This window comes from Coturnix japonica, chromosome 13, assembly GCF_054131305.1.
Source record: "Coturnix japonica strain WE chromosome 13, WE-NBRP24, whole genome shotgun sequence".
Classification (NCBI taxonomy): domain Eukaryota; kingdom Metazoa; phylum Chordata; class Aves; order Galliformes; family Phasianidae; genus Coturnix; species Coturnix japonica.
In genome coordinates, this window is record NC_140675.1 from 13,340,219 (window position 1) to 13,362,112 (window position 21,894).

Consider the following 21,894-nt stretch of genomic DNA (forward strand, 5'->3'; position numbering starts at 1 on the left):
TTCCTTATTCTGCTGTATGGTCTCACATCAGTCATTTGATCTCTGTTTATCCATTGAGCTCTCAAGCACCATAAGACACAGTGACTTTGGTGTCTGAGCAGGATGGAGGTTCCCATATTGAACCCAACTAAACTCTATTGTGTCCACAATGAGGTAAGTCTTGGCTGTACCCTTTTTTTGTTTGCATTGCCAAGTGTTTGAGGAAGCTACGCAATGGAAAGTCAAAAAGGTGTTGAACTTGTTTTAATTTCTGAAAATACAGCTTAAATTCACATCCATACTTACATTCAGAACCAATAAATATACATAACAGCTTGCCAGCACTTCACAATCATTTTGACTTACATAATAATAAAGTGGATACATTACATTTTATATGCAGTTTGGTTTAGAATGTGAAAGTATTACAAACATGTTGTATCCTTCCAACATTTTTCTCCTACTCTTTTTTTGTTATTTTAAATATATTATTTATTATTCTTTCTTACTATTTGAAAGACTCCCAAATACTTTTGAGATTTATACGGATTAATAACAGTAAAACAATGCAAATGGACTACACAGCACTCTAAAACAATGGATTTTACATAATTTCATGATCAGTGCTGTGACCTTTTCTGTGTAGAACTTCTGTTGAGAAATAGTGTCATTTCTTTGAAGAGACCCCTCTGAAGGCTTTCAAAGGTATTTTCACAGGAATTATTTGAGATGTTTTCTGTTTCGAGCTGACCCCAGCCACGAGCTCAGCTTAACAAAGTGTATAGAACACATTTTGTGTTGTTTCGGATTACTGGAGGAGGACAAAGCTGGCAGTGGGTACCAGTAGATTGGTTCTCTAGAGTACAGGAAGCAGTAACATACATCTGACTGCCTTAATTAAAACACCGCAAGAACTTCACACAGCTCAGTATAACCCAGAGCACTTTTAGCTGTGAAAGGGAAGGGAGTGAAAAGAAGACTCTGTACATTCATTGGAGCTGATGGGCCTCCAGATTTTAGTTGTGATTTCATCCTTCCCTTAAATCTCAAGTTCTCCAGGCCTACAAGTGCTTGGCAGTCTCACACCATGCCCTCACACCTTGCTAGTCTGCATGTGTCCATTGTACTCAATATTCCTCTGGGTTAACATTGATTCCTGCAAGCGACTGCTGTTCTCTTGCCTGTGTTCAACAGGGTCACCATCCTCTACGCCATTGCCCTTCCGGAGGCAAAGGACTTTCTGAAAACTCTGCTTGAAGTTGTCGGAAAGAAATCCATAAAGAATAGGGTTGGCACAGCTGTTCGCATAGGACAGAACCACCACGAAGAAATACACCCCCACCAGCACAGGGTCTTCTGGCAGTATAAATATCAAATTGACAATGTTCATCATGTAAAATGGGAGCCAGCAGAACACAAATACAACCACAATGATCACCACCATCCTGGTCACTTTCCTCTCCGATCTCCTGCGCCTTGTAGACCCAACTCGAATCCCTGAAGATTTGACTTTAATCACAATCAGCAAGTAGCACAGACAGATCACCAACAAAGGACCAAAGAACCCAAGGACTGATGTATAGATGATGAACGCTGCAGACCAGATGTTGACAGGCTCTGGCCAGTTCATGTTGCAGGTGTGAAAGTCTTCCTGCACATCCGAAAAGATAAAGACTGGAAGCACCACCAGGAATGAGAACGTCCAGACAGTCATACTGATGAGTTTGGCCACCCTGGGACGTCTCCACTTGGTTGATTTAATGGGATGAACTACTGCCAGGTAGCGATCCATGCTCATCACAGTCAAACAGAAAATACTTGTGAATTGGTTAATACCATCTACAGTCATAACCAGCCTGCACAGAAAGGAGCCAAAAGGCCAGTAGGAGATGGCATTTTGTGTGGCCAGGAAGGGCAGGCCCAACATGAAGAGTACATCAGCAACAGCCAAATTCAAGATGTAAATGTTGGTGACAGTTTTCATCTTGGCATAACGCAAAACCACATAAATGACCAATGTGTTGCCACTGAGTCCAACTGCACATACCAGGATGTAAAAGATGGGAATCAGGACTTTGTGGATGTATTTGAATGGGAGCTGCTCTGAGAGTGTCCCATTCTCTGTTGTATTTGTCAGCAGCGAGGAGTTCAAATCACTGGAACTTGAGTCCATGTTAAATGTGTTGGAAAAGTATAAAGGATCCATAACTGTTATTCCCCAGTTCTTCTTTTGAGGCTAGGAGAGATTAAACTTCATGGGCATCTTGTTCCTAAAAACAGGAAGGGAAAAATAAAGAAAAAGAAAGGATGGGAGAGAAAGAAAAAGTGAATTAATTCAGAGATTCATCATTTAGTTTCCTAACTGTCGTCAGAACTCTGTTTGAATTATACATTCAGCACATAGGATAAGAGCAAGGCCTGGACAAAGGAATCTCATAATGAGAGCCCAAGCGATCACACACAGTTGATAGTTTCTTTTTAATTCTAAGGAGCTGCATGCAGTAACACAGCAAGCATCCCACTGGGAAATTCAAGAGAGAGGAGAGAGCGTGATGGCCATCACAATTTACAATCAGAGATAGCAGTTTTCCTTCTGTGAACTGGGAGAAAAACATACAAACCCAAAACCTACCTCCCCTCTTAGTTTTCTGTCTACAGTCTGATACAGAAAACAACTTGGAAAGTAATTTTAAACCACACAGTGAGTACACATAAGGTGATCTGAAAGCACCACCCCGGCTCTAGCATCAGAAGCTTTAAAGTCCTTGGTGTGCTCCTGCTGTTGCTTTAGCTGAGGTGCCTGGAGAAGTTCAGGAGCCAACAGCCCCCCATCTCAGTCCTGCACAGCTCTGGGGGTTTCACAGCCCAGAGCCAAAGATAATTTCTGGCTTTTTGCATCTGAAGCACCGCTGCAATATTTCACAGGTCTCCCTGTTTACATAGAAACAGTCTCAGTTGATACATTCAAATGCCACTCTGCTGCCTGTCAGAGCCAATTGAAAGCCTCCAGAGCACACGGCAGCTGTGTAGGTGGGGAGACAAAACCCTCCATAACAACTGACAAAACCCTATAAAAAAAAAAGAATCAATGAGTGCCCAAATGGAAGGCACCACGTCTGGGAACTCTTTTCCACCAGGTCAGGCCATGCACGCACACAAATACTCTCCAAAAGAAAAGAACAAACTGTTTCTTTTCCATCTCTCAAGATTTTGCTTTTGTTAATGTTTCTGAATCCCTCCCTTCTCACCCAGAAACATGCTTTTTAATCTCAGAAATTCCTTTCTTCTACATAAGATCCAAAATCCAGTGGGCAGCCTCTAAAGCAAGGAGAACTGAGCTGGTTTGATGAAGGCATATGCTTTCTGTCAGACAGTCTGAAAAGGCTTGAAATTGTCTCAAGTTTTGTTTCTCTGCCATGCTTGATTCACAAGGATATTTATTAATTCTTTGTCTGAGCACGGTCTAAGTAGAGGTTTATAAACCTTTCTGCTGTAAAAGGGTCAAAGGTTCTTGCAATAAAAGAGAAGCATAAAAGATACAACAGTGGTATAAAATGCAAAACACAGCCCAAGTTCTCTCCCAGGTTTGGGCAGCACATAGAGGTTAAAGTGCTCAAGGAGGATGTACCCAGTAACTTCTGCTCCCATTTGCCTGATGGTTGGGTGTCCATAATAATCCAAGGGCCTGAATCTTGCTCCAAGATTAAGCCAGAAACACCCAGCCCACATTGCACCCATGCTTTCAAGCAAAAGCAATATTCAGCATCACATTAGACTTATGCAAGTTTATCTCTAAGAGGAATTCAAACACCTCCATGGGCTGGTTACTGTACTTCCCCGTTGGGTGAGAAGAAAAGTCCCTCCAGCTACCAGTAGTGATCATAAATATGCTGTTCTGATTTGGAAACGTGCAGATGGGGAGTAGGTGTTTCACATGCAACTCTGTGGCTGGGAGGAGATGTACCAGAGAAATCAGAAATCCAGGGTGGCAGGGACAGTAAAGCTGAGAGCTGCCAAAGTGCAAACAAATGCTGGCTCGGAGAAGATGAGAAACAGGGAAGGAATCTATGGGTTCTGAATAAGCTGCCTTGATATCTGGGATCTCGATGCTGTAGCTGGAGACACTGCACCTTCCACCACATTTAGTGTTTAAGTTTTAAGGGATGAATCAATGAAGAGGAGTTCCTTTGTGTGGATGCCCTCAAATTCCTACTCACACTGAAGACAAACTACTGCACAACATCCCTGCTGCCAAGAGCCTCAGGTTCTTCCAACTGCTGGCAGCTCTGATAACCCAAAGGATCTTCTGGAGAGATGGACCTTTGTACATCTTCCATAGATGCGTCAGCCCTTCCAGCCTCCTTCAGCAGCAGCTGTGATGGTCTCCCCATCTCTTTAGTGTTTGGGGGTTCTGCTCTCCATTTATTGTGAACATTAACTAAGCTAGTTATACCCTAATGACATCCATCACAGCCACTGATATCCTGGGATTCATTAGAGCACGATGACAACAACAACACAGGTGAATTTTCCCCTGCCTGATAGCTTTCCCCTCAACAGCACAATTTTGTCTCAACTGATATTGCCACTACAGCAGTTAATGACCATGAACCTCAACAAAAGATGACTAAATGTAATTAGGAGATGTTGAATGATATCCTGTTTGGGTATTCTTTATTAATGGATTAATAAAAAAACACCTCGAGGGGACAACTTCTCACCCAGATTTTTTTTCCTTTTAGTGTTTGATCTCCAAGACACACTACCCGAAGACTTCACAGAATCACCAAGTAGATTCATAAATAGGCTTCATAAATGATGTGCTTTTCGCTTAAAATATACAAACCAAAGAGGAGAACAGAGCTAAGAACGTAGATCCAGAGTAAACACTGATATAGTTCTGCTTCTACAGAGCAGTACCCTGAAAATAGCCAGGTATCCACTTCAGCTGAACAAGACTGACCATCTGTGTCCATATCCAGAAAAAGTGAGAGAGAAGAAATAGCAGAGGTGCTATGGTACAGACTATGCTATCCGGAAAAAAGTATCTGCCTTTGTGAAAACCCCTCTGTTCTAGACAAATATGCTTTTGCCTGACACAAGAGCAGGTCTCCATCTAATAGCAACCAGCAGCCTACTAGTGACTGAAGTATCATTATAACATGATGAAGAACAAACCTGAATGTTCAAGTGGATCAAAGTTGAAATTCCTCCTGGCTGTGGTTTCAATAGCAAAGCAAAATAATGCTATGAGGGGCATTGCATCTAAGTCAGAGCTGAGTACAGCCGGGATCAAGAAGAAATTACACAAAGAAATCTAATTTGGTGAGTCAAGATTTGATCTTGCTGCCTGTTTACCACTGGAATCATAACTCTCTCTTATTCGGCATCAAACATAATTGCTGTGAAGATAATTACAACAACAGAAAGGCAGGCGACTGCTTTCAGATTCAGAATAACCAACAGCAATAGAGGGAATAGTAACTCAGATCTGCTTTTAAAACAGATGGCCCTGGTAGTAATTAGAAGAAACACAATTGAGTAAGTATCTAAGAAGTATCTATCCAAGAAGTATCTGATAGTTGTGTCTTGCCCAGTCCCATAGACTAGGCTGCCTCGTGTTAATTGAGCTACTTGGTATAACAAAGAGGAAAAAAAACCTCTATTGCTCTTTAGTACTCTGCCCTTTGGGGGATGAATGTTCATCATCTGCTTCCTCCGATGTGGTCTACGCAGTCCCAGGCTCCACACTTGCATGGGGTGGAGCAGGCAGAGCCCAACAGTGCATTGTAGGTGCACTAATGGGGGGAAGGCAGAGGTGGGAGCAGCTCCGAAATCACCCCATTACCCAGGGAGCAGGTTGGGAAGGGATACAGCACCATGCCAAGACCTGCTTCAATTTCTTACAGCTACGATAACTGTAGCTGCACAAAGCCAGCATCTCTAAAACAGCTTCTCAATCTCATCATTTCAATACACAATACTATTGGGTTTCCCTATCTCCCCCCACTGGATTCCACTGTGTTCAGTTCAGACAGGAACATTTTCCTTGTTAGTTCTCCTGTTTGATATTTCTCAGGTGTCAAATTCACTCTGGGAAAAAAAAAAAAACAAACCCCAAAAACCCCTCACCCTGGGATGATTGATTGTTCTTTATAGAAGATATCAAAACAACTTTCTTACACTAAATTGGTTTTCTGTTTTGACTAGCTGTGTAAGTATTAAGCAGAGATAAACTGAAGTCAAACCTGAATAATGTCTCGCCACTTCTAGCTCTATCAGTTCCTCCAGGAGCTGTTTTTTCAAGTCAGCACCACTTTACTGCTCTCCTCAGCCCAGCCCAGCATTTCCTGCAGCACTCTGTGGTTAGCCTACCTGATAACTTGATCCTATTTTCAGTTTACAAATGGCCCATAAGGCAATTTTGCTTTTACCAAATATTTTTTCTTCCCCCCAAAAAACAAATTTCAGGCTCTGTTATACTTAGAGATTACTCACTTTTTGCTGAGGGGGTCCTGTCACAGGAACAGCTGTGAAGTCACATGCTGCTGATGTGGTTTCTGGATCAATTATTTAAGCAACTGGAGCCAGAGAAACACCTCCATGTTCACACTTGGGCAGGTGTGTTTGGGGCTGAACTCCCACTGCTGCTCAAATCCTCGTGCAATCAGGGATTTTTACCAAAATATTTTTCTTCCCTGCAATCTATTGAAACTAAGCTGATATCAGAATCAAAGGCAGTTCACTTAAGTAGCAATTAACCACAGACTCTACCTGCTCCCAGGCTGAGAGAGAGCTGGAAAGAGCAGAGATGCCTTCAGCACAGGGACTGCCTCTGGGAGGGGAGCCCTGGGAGCACCCGTGTATCCAGCAGGCACAGCAGTCCCTGCTGTGCCCCCTCCTGAGTTTGACATCCCTGCTTCTATGCCCCCAATGCCAGCAGTGCAGTTCTGCCCGAGCCACCAAGCCCTGGCTACAGAGTACCCCAGGATCTGAAGTTTCCAACGCAGACACTAACATGCTGATCCCAGCACCCTAATTACTGGTATGACCTGCATGCATCCTCACTGCCCAGTATCACTAAAAGCCTCTGGTTTATCTTTACAAGTATGCAAGGTCAGAACACCTGAGCTGGGGTGTTCTCTCCCTGCTCTTCAGTGCAAAGGTCTGGGCATAGTAAGAACAAGCTCTGCCTGTGACTGTAGATGCTGAGAGCTGCTGTCAGATACCAAGGCACTGGGACACAGCACTGCTCCCAACTGACTGATGATGACTCCCAGGACTCTGCTCTGACCTTGACTGTCAGCCTCTCGGTGACCATCCCAGAGCACTCCCGACCCCCTGCTAGTCTCTGTTTTATCATTAAGGAGCATCACAAATTCCGCAATAGCATCCCACAGTTTTCTATGCCTCATCCCGCATCGTGCCGGGCTAAGAACACTCAGGACTATGCAGCTTTTTGGGTCACAGCGGGGTTCAAGCAGCTCCAGGCAGGTGTTGTGTCGGGCTGTCTCTGCGCATCCCGACCGCTGGTGCCTTTCAAGCAGCCGCTTTAAAGCACCTCTAAAGGTTGTTCTGCTTCAAACACCGCATCTCTCCATCCCTCCAACCGGGATGGGGCCACTCCACTCTCCAGCAGCGAAAGCCCCGTGCAGAGGGCAGACTCGGGATAGCTGCTTGCTTCGGAGGAGCTGCAAATGAGACCGAGCGCTCCGGTTCTTCCTTCATCCCATAGAAGCCTAAAAAGCGAGGTGCGCTTTGCAAAGCCCCCTCCTGTCCTGGCCCCATCCCTCCCTGCCTCTCCCATTCCTTTTGCTTCCCCCAGCCGCTCTCGCAGCCCCTCTTCTCCCCCGATACCGATTACCTGCAGCTGCAGGGAGTGCTGTCTGCCGCTCCGCTCCCCCCGGGGCTGCCGTGCTGCTCCGGTTGCAGCCGCTCGGGCCGCTCCCCGCGCCGGGAGCGCACCCCGAGCTCCGCCGCTCCCCCCCCGGCTGCGGGCGGGGACGGCAGCCGCTCCCCCGGGGAGGAGAGACGGGGCTCCCAGCCGGGGCTGGAGGGAGGGAGGGAACTGAGCGGCGGCGGGGGAGGGTGGTACAGCCCGAGAGGAGGCAGCCTGAGGCCACCTCCACTGCAGAAAGTTGGGCTGGAGGTGGGGAGCCGTCGGGATGCTCCGCGCTCTCCCCGCATACCGAACCATCTCCCCGAGCTCCTTTACCTTGCTGTATCTCTCCCGCTGCTCCATCCCTTGACCCCCAAGAGGCTGCAGCCCCCCCCGGCACGAGTGAAGGCTCTGCGCTTTACGGGGGGAGCTGGGAGGAGCTGGCAGCACCCACGCCGTGCCGGCAGAGAAGGGGCATCGAAGGAGAGCTGCATTTCCTTCCCCGGTTTAGTTTTCTCCCATCTCCAAGAAGTGCTTTTAAAGACTCCCGCAGGCTCATATGGTGTGAGCCCCCTCCCAGAGCGCCGTGCACTCGCAGCTGTTCCCCCGAGCACCTGACCGTACTTGCTCCTTGCAAGGCAATGAGACGGGACCGTCGCGTTCATCACCTTTGTTTTAAACGCTCCCCGAGAGCGGAGCGTGGGGCAGACTGAGCGACAGGATCGCGGCCAGCACCCTGCAGGAGCTGCAATCCTATGTGTGTGTGTTTGGGTTTGGAGTCTCACTCCGCCAGCGAGAAGAAAGATGCGGGGCTCGCTATGCAGGCTGTCAGGATAAACTGGTGCTTGCTTTACTCCCTCCCAAACTCCCACTGACTTGAATAGGGCACCGCTGTGATATTTTGCTCTTTGAATGCAACAAGTGAAATCGAGTTGTATTCCACCCTGTGCTCTCCCTTCACTGTTACACACGTGAACACCCATAGCGGTGCCACCCACAGCTCAGCCTGTCCCCATGCACACGTTATGGGGTCAAAGCAGCAGCTGTGCTCCCTGCAAACCCTGGGCTCCCAGCCCTGCCAACCACTCCTGCTGTTATCAGCATGCACGGGATGTTGCGCTTCGTAATAATGTATATGATCTTAATCCACTGCTGAGGCTTTTCAATTAGAGATCTGTGATTGAGTCAGATGTGTGAATGCAGAAAAGAGAGGAGAAAGCTGCTTTTGGCATGTCACTTTCTAATTCAATCTGCTGATGTATTTATGGTCATGTATTGCTAAATTGAACTAAGACTCCAGTCTGCTCTTGCCATGACAATGGGGAGAATCATCTGATAAAAATAGACTTGGGATGATAAACAGAAGAGGAGAGGAGATTTTGATTACCTTCTTTGAAAATGTGCCAAGCAAAATGCGATACAATAGCCCCACTGTGAATATCAGCTTGAATCAAAATAGGGCTAATTTAATGAATTTCCCTCATATATTTTATTAGCATTTTATTAGCATTTGTGACATAAAAAAAAAAAAAAGAAAAAAGTTGCTGAGAAAACATGAAAGTCACCAACTTTCCCTGATGAAAACAGCTGCCTTTCACCTCCCCAGAAATATTCCTAGCAGGATCTGTGCTGTGGCAGAGACACCATTTCCAAAAGCTCTCAAGGCTTATGGAGTTCTCTACCCACCTGAGACAATGGCAGCACTGTATTTCTGGGCTGAATGAAGGGAACACAAAGGCTATCTGTGAACACTACCTGTTGCCATGCTTTTAGTGGCTGATGGCCCTGATCAGAGACCAAAGTTCAGCAATGCTGGACCTATAAACGTGGGAAGAAAAATAGTTTGTGGCACAAAAATGTGGCTGCACACAGGAGTGGGCTGAAATTCAAATCACATTATTGTTTTTTTTTCCCCTCCTCTTTCTGCAAAAACGCCTCCCAAATGGCCATAATTTGGATACAAGCCTATTGATTTAGCCATTCCTTGTCGCATACCAAAGTTCAGTGTCATAACGCGATCCCTCAACACTTCTTTTCCAACTGTGATCTTGAGTGATGATGAGACTGCTGACAAATGGTTGTACTACATTTTAAAACGGTGTCTATGTGTAACACGAAGGAAGTGACAGCTCCAGGGGAGCTGCAGGGACAGGTTGCATGGGAAGCTCCTCCTGCGCCTTTGGAACCGGCTTGTCAAAATTCAGCTGAAGCAGAAAAAAAAATGAGTTGTGATCAATATTTTTAGAAGGAAGAACTGCTGGAGAGCTCGTGTCAGCAGCCGCTCCCATTGAACCTGGCAGTGAGGAACAGAGACTGATTGCTGGCGAGGGAGAAATTATCTGTGCATAAGAAATCCCAGCGTTAGACCAGGGTTCAGAACTGAACTAGATGGAGGTGTTGAAACAGAAGCCTTGGGGCTGGATTTCCTCTGGTTGGAAGAACCATGGCAGTGCAATAGCGATGTCTTCTAAATTCAGAGAACAGAGTAAGTGAGAAGGAGCAGAATGTGTTTTACTCTCAGTTCATTTATGGAGCCATTGCACTAAAACTGATTGAGTGCTAAGGATCTGCCCTGTGGTGAAGAGACAAGTATGTTCTTGGCTAAGTGTCCCATTGGGTTGTTCCTCATCCATTCCTCACCCCCACAAGACTCCCCAAAGCATGGGACAGTAGGGCTGTGCAACACCAGGAGTTGTGGGGGACAAAGCTGTGGCTGCTGAGACTCAATTAGTCTTGATTTGGAAGAAGACCCTCAAGCCTGTGGGATGAGAATAGTTGCTCTTTGAGTTTTCAAACCCAGCTGAGATACTGCTATAGTTTAGTCCTGAGCTATTCACGTTACCATAGAAATAGATGGATCCATTTTGTGCCATTTGCTGTTCAAAGCTTCACACTACACTGTCTGCAGAAGCCCATCCATCACCTCTCCAACCTGAGGCCACAGCCATGGGGTTGAGTTTCCAATCTCTTCTTCTCTCAGCAACTCCGCATGCAGCAGAAATTTGTCTTTCTTTTGGTGATTGGTTTGCATTCAGCTTAAACACTTTAAAGCTCACAGAAAACGTGCTTCAGCTCAGCTTCTGAATGGAAGACAGTTACTCCATTCAATAACAGTCATGGTTTGGCTGGCTGAAGCCAAATGTTTTCACTTTGCCTGCAGAATATCCTGTGAAAAGCCAAGCAGTGGGAATCAGAGGGAGGTTGAGGTGTTTTCTCTTCTCTTTGTTGTTCTCCTTATGAGGAAGAAAAATCAATGGCTTTCAAATCAGTGCATTAAAAATCTCTCAAATGGGCTGTAATTACAGGCCCATCTGTTGCTGAATTGTTGAATTGCCTGTGGCAGAGATGCATGAAGATCTGCCTGGCTGGTCACTGCTGAGCAGCCCAGGATATCCCCCACAGTGGCAATGCACCCATGGATGGTTCTGACTTTTGGAAGTACGCTTGGAGGAGAAAACCTGGGCCAAGGAGCTGAGCTTCCTCTTAACTCTCTCAATGGCTTTTTAAAAACCAACAATTACAATTAGTGAACCGTTTCTGTTTCTGTCCTGAATAGCAGTTATTTGAATCACTTTTTGCCCAGTTTGCTGATGATGAGCTTCATTGGTGACCTTGGTTGAAGAGACTGTGGTGTCATGTGTTGGTGTCACACTCCATAATTCCCCACCACTCCCTTCCTTCCTCCTGCTCCTGTCCTTTATGTAGCCCTCTCCAATGGCAAAAGGGGTACTGAGAAGACAGGAAGAGCTCTGGAGCTCTGATTCTAAAATTCTCTGTGATTAGGGGGTGAAATGAAGAAGAAAATGGCAAGATTTTCAGCTGCAAAGCAAATAATTTCCAAAGAATTGCTGGGTTCCATTGAAACAGGAAAAATATTAGAGGTGACCAATGGTTGGAAGTAGAACATGTATAGGAAGATGTTTGTATGTGCCATTTTTTTCCTGTTTTAAACCAGTGTATTTCTCTATATTGAGTTTGGCTTTGTTTGCAGAGATTCACTGTGAAAGACTGTAATAAGACGTGATTAGATGCATTTTCATTTAATTAACAGACCTTGTTTTCAGGGAGATGAGGTCCAAGCAGTTTATTTTCTTCAGAATGTGGCTTTCTCCCATTGACCTTGTGACAGAACCACACAAAATACCTGAGGAGACCAGATCTCAGAACCAGACTGATTTACCCTGGATCTTGCTTATCTTCTAACATTATTAATTATTAGGAAGCATGTAACTCTTTCCAGGTATCTTCTAAGGAAAGTTCACTATATTTCTTCACAATTACCCTGCATAAATACCCTCCTCCCCTAGGCACACCAGTGCTACTGAGGCGCTCAGAACTGAAATGGAGATTGGGCTTGTTCTGTCATTTTCAGCAATTTGCTTTGTTGGGTGAGAAGTGGAGCTGGTGAAATCAATAGGTCTCTTGTGACCTCGGTGGGTTGCGCTGTTGTGATTGCCACTGGGGAGCGACGAGGTGAGTAACTTAATGTTTCATTGTTCATTTTGTAGTTATTAATGGGATCAACATCCAGCATCTCGAGGCTCCAAACTTGTTTGGTTTTCTGCCAGATTCCTCATTATGCACAGGTAAACACAGGCAAATCATTTAATAGAACAGTCTTTATTAAATAAGAACAGAAGTGTTATTAAATAGAAAGCTCCTGAGCTCTAATGACGAATATTTACAAGGCTGGAGAACTGCTGTAGCATTGAAAGCAGTAATAGCCACAATGTGGTAAAATCAGGCAGCTGGTAAATATTGGATGCTTCAGGTTTAGATCCAGAACTTGCTGTTCTCTCCAAGAAGTATGGGAAGATAATCCTTTGGCCTCCAAGTGTTCTCCAATGAAATCCTCATGGATTCTAGAAGCAACAAGATTCTCTAGTGTGTGATATAACCATAACCATAATATTTTCAGTGACCAAAATCATATTCTCTTAATAATAGAGCCAGAAAGACATGTGAGGTTTGGACTTTTGTTCTTGTTTAAGTGAAGACCAGAAAGGTTTTCCCATACTCCAAACAGCTGTTATAGACATACCCATACCTCAACCACTCATGCAGACTCTCATTCGGTGAATCCCTCATAGCAGGAGAAGGCTGTAAGTCCCAAGCCCTTAATAAAATCTATAGTAAAATACAATTCAGGCTGTTTTTTTCCTGCATGTATCCTTTCTCATGGTCTCTGTTAGCACTTTTGCCATCTTCTCGTGGAAATGACATGGAGCTTTCTGTCCTGTTAAGAAATTAAGTCTACAGACAAATTCACTTCAATTTATTGCTTTGCTTTTAATGAGAAGCAGACACACACACACACAGACACAAAAAGAAAGAAAAGAGAAATATTAAAAACACTTCCAATGCGCATGTGCCAATTTGTGGAACATAATAGCCTCATTATTAAATTCAACAGTCAAATTTGCTTCAGCGCTGAAGTGAGCCTGTCTCATTAGCAGGCTCTCTATTGCTAGTAAGTGTTTAGTTAATGGGCAGAATACATCTCCTTGGATTCCTCCTGGCACTTTGCATGCCTTGCTGTACGAAGAACAAACATTACACAGTTGTGTCTTTTGTTTTTTTCAATCAACGGTAGTGTCTCGTGCTTAAAATATTTCAATTCACCATTTAAAAATGCCCTATCGATACTTATTCAATTCCTCTCCTCGGGGAGGCTCGAGCCCATTTTGCTGGCACAGTTTGTTCTGCAGAGCGTGGACTGTGAGCTGATAACAACGCTGGAAAAGCAGTGCTGATAGCTTTCCTCACACTGCAGAACAAACGCCAGCTGTATGCTGAATAACACACTGTGACAGTGACCAACAGGTTCCACTTCAGCGTTTGGAGTTTGTAGGAGACCACGAGTTTTGAGACCAGCATTTAGAACGCATCTATTTGCTTTTTATTTACTTCTTCTCTAGTCAAAATATTTGCTTCTAGTTAAATTGCAAAACGATATCGATTTCTGTTGAGGTTTTGTTTGGATGCTTGCAATGAAACCTCATTCCCACAGCTCTGGTTTCGCCTCTTTATTTTCTGCTTCAGGGAATTGCAAATGCTCTCATCTTAGAAACCTGGAGATAAAACTTGGTAAAAAGGAACACATTTGTTATTTCAGTGCCACATTTCAAACCGTGACTCAGGCTGGTCAACTTTCAATAGCATTTTTGGGGAGGAGCAATTCACCTCCCAGAGTACTTCAAACACATGTAGATGCGTTACCTGTGATCTTCACTGTTTCTAATGCACAAGAGGGAAGGGCTTAGTTTTGGTGTTCAGAATATTTCTAATTAGGCTGCAGCAAACTCGGAATATTTCTTTCCTCCTGTGCTGATAACTGGCCTTGGCAGATGGATTCAAGTGTTTGGAAAACCAGTTGAGAGGAATTGAAAAACAAACTCAGTCATGGAAAACAGAACCTACACACACCAAAAGGTTTGATAGGCAGAGGACTGATCTTTAAGCGACTGATTATAATTTCCACTGAAATGTAGCAGATGGAGAAGTGCAATACATTTATTTTGCCAGGTTTGTGCCTGGTGTGAAGCATCCACCTCATCAGTTTTAGTAATCACTCCACTGAGTAACCAGGATTTGAAGTGATTACTAAAAACTGTTCTGTTAGTGAACTTCATTGAGATCTCTGCTCTCTTTAGAAGAAAATGTGCTTGGCTACATCATTTATCCTGCACCAAAATGGAAACAACCTGGAGCTCATCCCTAGGACTCATAGGTCCAGCTGGTGGACAAGAGCAACAGGGCACATGCAATCAGGGAAGTGTTACTTGGAGCCGAGATGTGATCATGATAGGTTGATTGGATACTGTTTGCTGTGAACACACTGTCATTCTTTCATTTTATGACAATCTGCACCTGCTTCTCAGCCTGCCTTACCTCGCCATACAAACCTTACAAGGCTTTGATTTCTATGGATTGGAAATGCTGTATACATGCCAAATATTATGATTAGTACAATCATATGCACTGAAGAGAGCCTTAATGAAAACATGAAGAACCATGACCTTAAAGCAAATTATTTGGGCTGTGGTAATACAGATGTATACACAGAGAGCTCTCAGCCTTCACCTCTGCCTGAATGCAAATATAACACTTATTATTTCCCCGACAATGAATGAACTAGCTGCTGTAAGACTGCAACACATCCTGGCTCTTCCTTGGGTAATTAAATGTATTTTTAATTTGTGTTTGCTCAATGTGGCATCTCAGAAACATGCTTGAAGTTTCAACCCTGTGTAATTCCTGTTAACTTATACCATCACTTGTTTAGAGCGCGACCCAAAAGTGAGACTTCCAGCTCAGAGGCTGGGGGTGAAGGGAGTGCAGAGCAGGATGAAAGCTGCTCTTCGCATAGAAACCTGCAGGATTTACCCTCAAAACCTCTTTCATTTTCAGGTATAATGCTCTGTAACATAACAGATATTTCACACTGATACAATGGGCAGCACTGCCCTAGGGCTCAAGGGACAGCCTTAAACAAGCGTTAAATTGACTTTGTGGCAGACATGAGCATCTAGAGGAGGACATATCTTTCCTACGACCTCCTTTAAAGTTTATTAGTTTTATTTTGCTCTTTCTCTTCTTCAGCTTTGTACCAGTAAAACTTCCCCCGGCTGCTATGCTAGAGAAGTAAAGTAGCTTTTTCCTTTAATAGAAAAGAATAGCTCTTGGCCAGTAGGACTTCTTGTCAGATAGGTTTAATTTGCAGCTATAACATCTTCCATTAGACCATGGAGGTTCATAACTTACATAAGAAGTTTGTCATCTTCTTTATGTTGTTCCCTTCTTATAATAGCATTCTACTGGAGGCTCCTTAGTTGGTAATTTTACCACTGCTTATCTTGGCATAGTTCTTAACAGATTTTTTTCTTCCCTTCTCAGAACTAATGTCAGAAACAAGATGACAGATTTCCCAGTGAGATTCACATGCAGTCAAGGCAACAATTTCTTGTAAAATAGTGTTTTCTTTAAATACTTCTGTTTGCAACCTTCAACAGGGTATTTCATCAAGTGATGATGGACTCATTATAGTAATTTTACTTACCTATTTTAGACAACATTCCCATTCTGTGCTGATAACGTCTGCTTCTTCTCAGGAACATGAATCACGATAAGCTCACTGAGCCTGCAACTTTTACCAACAACTGTTTTCCATCACTGTTTGGAAGTCAAGATATGAACAAGTCAGGATATTACTTCTGCATCCAGACTTTGCATGTAGCTGCTTCTTACTCTTCAGTTTCTGAAGCTGAGGACACAAAAAATGTAGAAGTCTTTGTGGCTTTCAGCATGTCAGGATCCAAACATCTCAGTGCTATTTACATGTCTGGCCAAGTATCCTCCTGGGGAGATAAAGCATGGGGTAAATTTCTCTCTCCTAAGACACACAGAAATTTTGTGACTTATTACTACTTTCATGTTCTCCTTGGTTAGAAATGAGAGGAAGAACCCCTGATGGGGTTTTGCATGTGCAGATGGAATGCTATGTAAATTCTGGAATTACTTTAACTACAATGATTTCGTAAATACAGACATTGGAATAGGAAAGATGATGATTTGTTGTTGTTTGTTCCTGTTTATCTCTCTGGTGTCTTTGGAAGTACATTTCATGACAATGAAACCTCACTATCAATCATTTTCTCCTCGGATTTTCAAACAGAAAGAAAAAGTGCTGTGAAATACCTTTAATGTTTTTAGCTCTCCTAAATTCAAGAATGGAGTGCTCTCCAAGCTTCCATTTGTTTTACCTGCTCCCTCTCTCTCCTTTGCTCTCAGATATTATGCTTCCAATCTGGAAATCTTTTCTCTCCACGACTGGAATGAGGTTACATCCAAGAGCAACTGGTGTTCGTGTTCCACCCAGAGACCTGTGCATGCCACTGCGTCAGGGGAGTGAGTGAAGTTCTTGACGCTTATTGACTTCCTTCCTCCTGTTTCATATCAGATCTATCTTCCTCATTCTTCCATTTTAATTATAGCCTGCATCAAAAGCGTTTCTGCACAACATCCACTAAGCTAGCAAACCAATCTATTCTAATGCTAACTCAATTTTCTTAATGTCAGGTTGCAGATAAACACACAGAAATTCATCCTGAGTTTCCAGCTTGCTGGATGACTGAAAGTGAATAGCACTGATGGAAACAGGGATGCATTCACTTTCTCCGCTTTTAGCCTGGACAGATGTTTGACAGCCACAATTATTACCTGTATCACTTCCCTTCCTGGCTTTTATTTGGTATATTGACAAGCTGGATTGGATTTGGAGGGAGGCAAAGTGGAGCCACAAGAAGAAATCCATTCGATCGTCTGAGTCACCATCCTCTGCTGTTCTCAAAGCCCTACCAGCCCAGGCCTGAGTTGATAGCAAAGCAGAGGGAAAGTTCACACCAAAGGATTCAGATCCAGGGAATGTCAGATTTTTTCAGAGTACAACAGGCCATCATGGTTTTTTGGACTGTAGCGACACAAAGCAAGGAGATACCCCAAACAACTCCAACCAACCATCTCAACTTAAAGCTGCCTATTGCTGGAGAAATCACCTCCCTTTTGGCAGTTCAGTTCAGTGGACAAGGATCACCAATCACATGAACCTATGCATTGTTCCTGTCCTGAACTTCAGCTTCCACAGTGCTCAATACACATCTGAGTCTGGTATTTGCAAAGCTTTGTACTGGGATGAATAAAATATTCGAGAACCACAAGCTATCTCTGTGCCACAAAAGAACAGACTGTGATATTCTATAGATATTCCAGTTATAACAGTTAATATTTAATTCATCCAGTGTAGTCAGTGGTATAAGAATATCCCATTAGTTATTTTTATAAGCACTCTGTCCATTCTAAATTTAAAAATCCCCAGCGTTCAATATTTTCCAATACTTCCACCTCATTGCCCCTAGTGATATCCTATTACATTATTTCATCTCAGTTCTCATTCATTTGGGTCATTTTTTGCATCATTCATTTGCTATAAAAAGCATTTACCCCCAGATGTGTTAGATTTCTGCAACACTTGGATGGGATCTATCTTTTTCTGGGAAGCTGACCTCAAAGATTAATAACATAGGCTTCAAGAGTGTGATAGGTATGAGTAAATGCTCCTCAGTATGAGTAAACGCTGAAGCATACATCAACTTCATGAATTTTGTAGACCATTAGATTCCTTTCCATCAAGCTTAGTCAAGCTGTGCTTTATTTATCTCTGTTTATCTTTCCTTCTAAATGAATATCTTGACTCCAAGCCTCAATATTTGTGTAATGCATGTGAAAACGTACTCTTATTTCAAAAACAGAGCCCAACAAAAGCACCTTCTTATGAACATAGAAAGCCTTTAAGTCTGCTTTCTCAAACACTGCTATACACATCTGTAGGATTTATCAAGTCCTAATGAAGAATCCTGTCTCAATCCTGCGGCCAGCAGCCAGTTCTCAATACCTTAGATGTTAAATTAGATTACAGTGAGACTAATGCACCACAACATGCCTTATTAGGTGATTTATAGCCTTTGCTTGAGGGTCTCAATATGGGTATGTCTGCAAGGGGCACTTAGCATAGAGGTTTGTACTGAAGAGATTTTAGTCAAATCCCATTAAAGCTGGGGTGGATGTTCTTAGACAAAAGCACAGTGGGGTCTGCACAAGTGGAGCGGCAAGAGGGGGTGAATAATGAATTATAAAACCTCTATGTCTTAACTCCTGTCTTCTGGTAATCCAGCTCTGTGTTTTCTGTATATTCTCACAGAGACACAGCAGAAAAATAAACTCAGCACCAAATATCTCACTCTTGCTTGGGACAGGACTTTTGGCTGCAAAGATTTGTATAGCCTTGGTTAACTGTAGGGAACTGTGTTTGAATATAAAGATCTTTAATATCAGTACCTTTCTGCTAAATGGAAAAGGCTGCCCTGTACCATTGCTCATCAGCTACTAGAGCTCTGCTGTATTCAGGGTACAGAGGTGCTTTGTGGATGGTGTTGAGGAACAGTGGCAGAAGATAAATGATGTAATCATCTGGATCACTCCTCCATATATACTAGCTGTTTGCATCTAGATAGGAACACAAGTCCTGTGAGACTAGAAGGGAACATCACATTTACTCCTCTGCATTCAGAGTCAGTCTAGAAAGGTTCTGAGAAGACATACAGCACAAGTTAAGGACACTGAATAGTGAATTTAAGGCCCATGGTAAAGGCTAGAAGCTACAATATCCGCGCATTATAAATGAGAATCATGAGGACAGCACACACATTTAAACACATCATCTTAGATCCATTTAAATTTTTACTACTGCATTTCAAAGTCCACAAAGATATGCTCATCTACACCTCTCTGTGATCTTCCTAATTAATACGGCTACTCAGATGACAGTCTAGTGCCAACAAAAGAATTACACTGTCTGAATGCTATAGCTCAGAAGGAATTTTAACACTGCTGGCATGGAGAGGTGGTGGGTAATGCAATGCTCATGTGGCCCTGCTCTGTTAATAAAATATCACACCGGGTAGCACTGTGATATAATCAGTCACAGTATAATTACTCTGTATCTACATGCAAAAGCATCAAAAGGGTAAGGGAATGATATCCAACACGAGGCACCTCTCACTGCTCCTTTCATCTGTCTTGCTGATAGTGTTGAAAAGGAAGGTGAAACACATCTCATGTTCCTCCATTCAGCCACTGCATCTGTCATAATAAAATATGCTTTAAGAGGGATCGAGGCTCCAAACCCACAACTGTTACTTGCATGCAGACCAAACTCAGCAGATAAAACTTTTCATCCTAAATAAACTGGAGATAATACAGACAGCCTCAACAGTACTGAGGAGAACTGATTTGCTGGGAAACATAGGCAAAGCCCCAAGCAGTTTTGCTCTGCAGGAGATCTCCATGCCTGAAACTTTTCTGCTCCCCCTGCCAACCACGTCAGTTGGTCTGATGAAAGATCTCTTCTCTCTGCACAGTTTGCCTCGATTTGGCAGAATGAGGAATGATATAAAAAGAAGGACACTCTCCAGGTGACTAAAGGTTGCACCTGTCATTGTTAATGCCAGTCCAGGAGGCAATTTGGACGGGTTATGAACTAGATATGCCAACTTCAAACAGAAAAAGGGACAGAATGAGGACAATCAACACCCAATACACCAGACCTCTGGTGGTGGCCAACAGCATAGCTCCCATTCTGGGAATACTGAACTGCCAGCCAGTTTCTCTTTCATCAATTAGGCAGGTTGAAAAGAGAAACTCCAAAATGAAGATATACCAGACTTTTTTGCATGCGTGCAACAACATCTGCTAGGTTATCTATCAGCCTCAGGAATATAACTTACATGAGCAGCATTAAATATCTGCTGTGGAGCACTGCACATTTGATAGACACCGTGAAACATAGAATGGGTTAGAAATGAACATGCATTTATCTAACAAATATTTTTATTTTTGAGTTCAATAAAACTTGCGAAAAGTTCCAGCTTACACTCTCAAATGCAATCTATTTCCTCTGATGCAAGCCTTACAGTAGCATTCACTTCACTTGTCTTCAGAAAAGGATTTCTTGGGCTCTAACCTTGAATCACGAGTAAATCAGATTGCTGAATGTCAGTTGAGCTGTTTGCGTGCACTTTGTCCAATCCAAAATCAACTTAGTTTAGTTCTTGCTGGCAAAGAGACAAACTAAGTTATATTCTTTCTCAGAATACTGTGATTTTGATAGCATTTAACTGACAAGTTTTCCATTAGAAAAGAAAATTATGAGTCAGCAGCGCTACATTGTTTTGGAAAAGCAAACTCCAAAGCATTATATAATATCTACATATAAAAAGACATAGCTTGTAAAACTGAGGAACCTTATCTGGAATAGTATGTGAAGTCTGAGTGCTGCTTTTCAAGAGAGATTTGAACGGATTGGTGAGAATCCAAGAGGGAGACAGATGGGAGTTCCAAAAACGAAAGCAAAGAATATCTAGAATTAGAATAAAAATAAATGACTGAAGGAAGACATAAGTGCAATCTCCAAATTGTATACAAGGCAGCTGGGCAAGAGTAGTCTTTAGGAAGAAAGAGAAGAAAAAATGATCTTGACCATAACAGACTCATGTTCCCTAAATCCTCAGTCACTTTCACATCAAGAGACACTGAGGAGTCTACAGAGGACACCACCAGGCCCCCATGCCCTCTAACAGCTCTCCAACCTTTAGTGCTTCCACTGCTCTTCATCCTCACCTTCCCAGATCTAAACCACCAACAGCTGCAGCACTGAATTTCACTCCCTCCAGATTAAGAGCAAGAATGATAGAGTCTTACCCTGACCCCCAATATGTGTTTTTTGCCAACATTATTAAGAAACCTCAGACCAATTTTAACAGTGTGGTTACATGCAGATCTTGATACGTTTTACAGAAATCTTATCATATGATTGCACCGGTTGAATTACACTGGTTAATGCAGAGTCTCTTCTACAAGTCCATTCCTTTTAAGATTATTTTTCAAAGTCCAAGAAGACCAGCTAAGTACAGGCAGTCCTGCAGCTGTGCTCTATAAAAGAACAAATACACATTTTTTCCATTCTACATGTTTTAAGACCATCTGAGCTCCTTGCATAAGGACGCAGTTTTGTTCAGTGAGTCATATGAAAGCTAAGAAAAAGTTTTATTTCAAAGAAAGCAATGAAAGAACTGTACCTATCCCACCTGGTTCTTCTTGTACACACACATCAAACTGCTCAGGATGTTTCTTGGTAAGAGCTAGTGAAGCCAAGAAAGCCTGTGATTGAGTGATGTTTCTTGAGTGCATGGCAGCTGACTCAAGAACCATATGCCTCATTCTGCTGCCACAACTGAAGCGAAGATGAGACATACTCCATCAAATTCAGACATTAACACAGATTTTTTTTTACCCTCTTAAGATATGCAGAAATGCATACTCAAACTCAGACCAAACTCATTCACACAAGGGGAAATTTTTAAATTTATGAGCTAAACTTATCAGGTCAGCAAGTTTCCTATAGGCTGTGATGCGCTTTTGCA

At 43.1% G+C, this 21,894-nt stretch overlaps 1 protein-coding gene across 3 annotated transcripts; it reads right to left on the bottom strand.

The window, feature by feature from the left end:
* Positions 1 to 228: 228 nt before the first annotated feature.
* SSTR5 (somatostatin receptor 5) lies at positions 229 to 8,646 on the bottom strand. Of its 3 annotated transcripts, none has more exons than XM_015877018.3 (2): positions 8,195 to 8,646; positions 229 to 2,249 (listed from the first exon to the last, which is right to left on the bottom strand). In XM_015877018.3, exon 2 carries the CDS (start codon positions 2,183 to 2,185, stop codon positions 1,073 to 1,075), a length of 1,113 nt encoding a protein of 370 aa, XP_015732504.2. In that variant the 5' UTR covers positions 2,186 to 2,249; positions 8,195 to 8,646; the 3' UTR covers positions 229 to 1,072. The 3 variants fall into 3 exon arrangements, with proteins under 3 accessions (XP_015732504.2, XP_015732505.2, XP_015732506.2); XM_015877019.3 differs by lacking the exon at positions 8,195 to 8,646 and adding an exon at positions 7,844 to 7,988; XM_015877020.3 differs by lacking the exon at positions 8,195 to 8,646 and adding an exon at positions 6,478 to 6,782.
* Between the last annotated feature and the right edge of the window lie 13,248 nt (positions 8,647 to 21,894).

Excerpts from the sequence above, each read along its gene's own strand:
- SSTR5 (XM_015877018.3), bottom strand. The coding sequence starts at position 2,185 with ATGGATCCTTTATACTTTTCCAACACATTTAACATGGACTCAAGTTCC.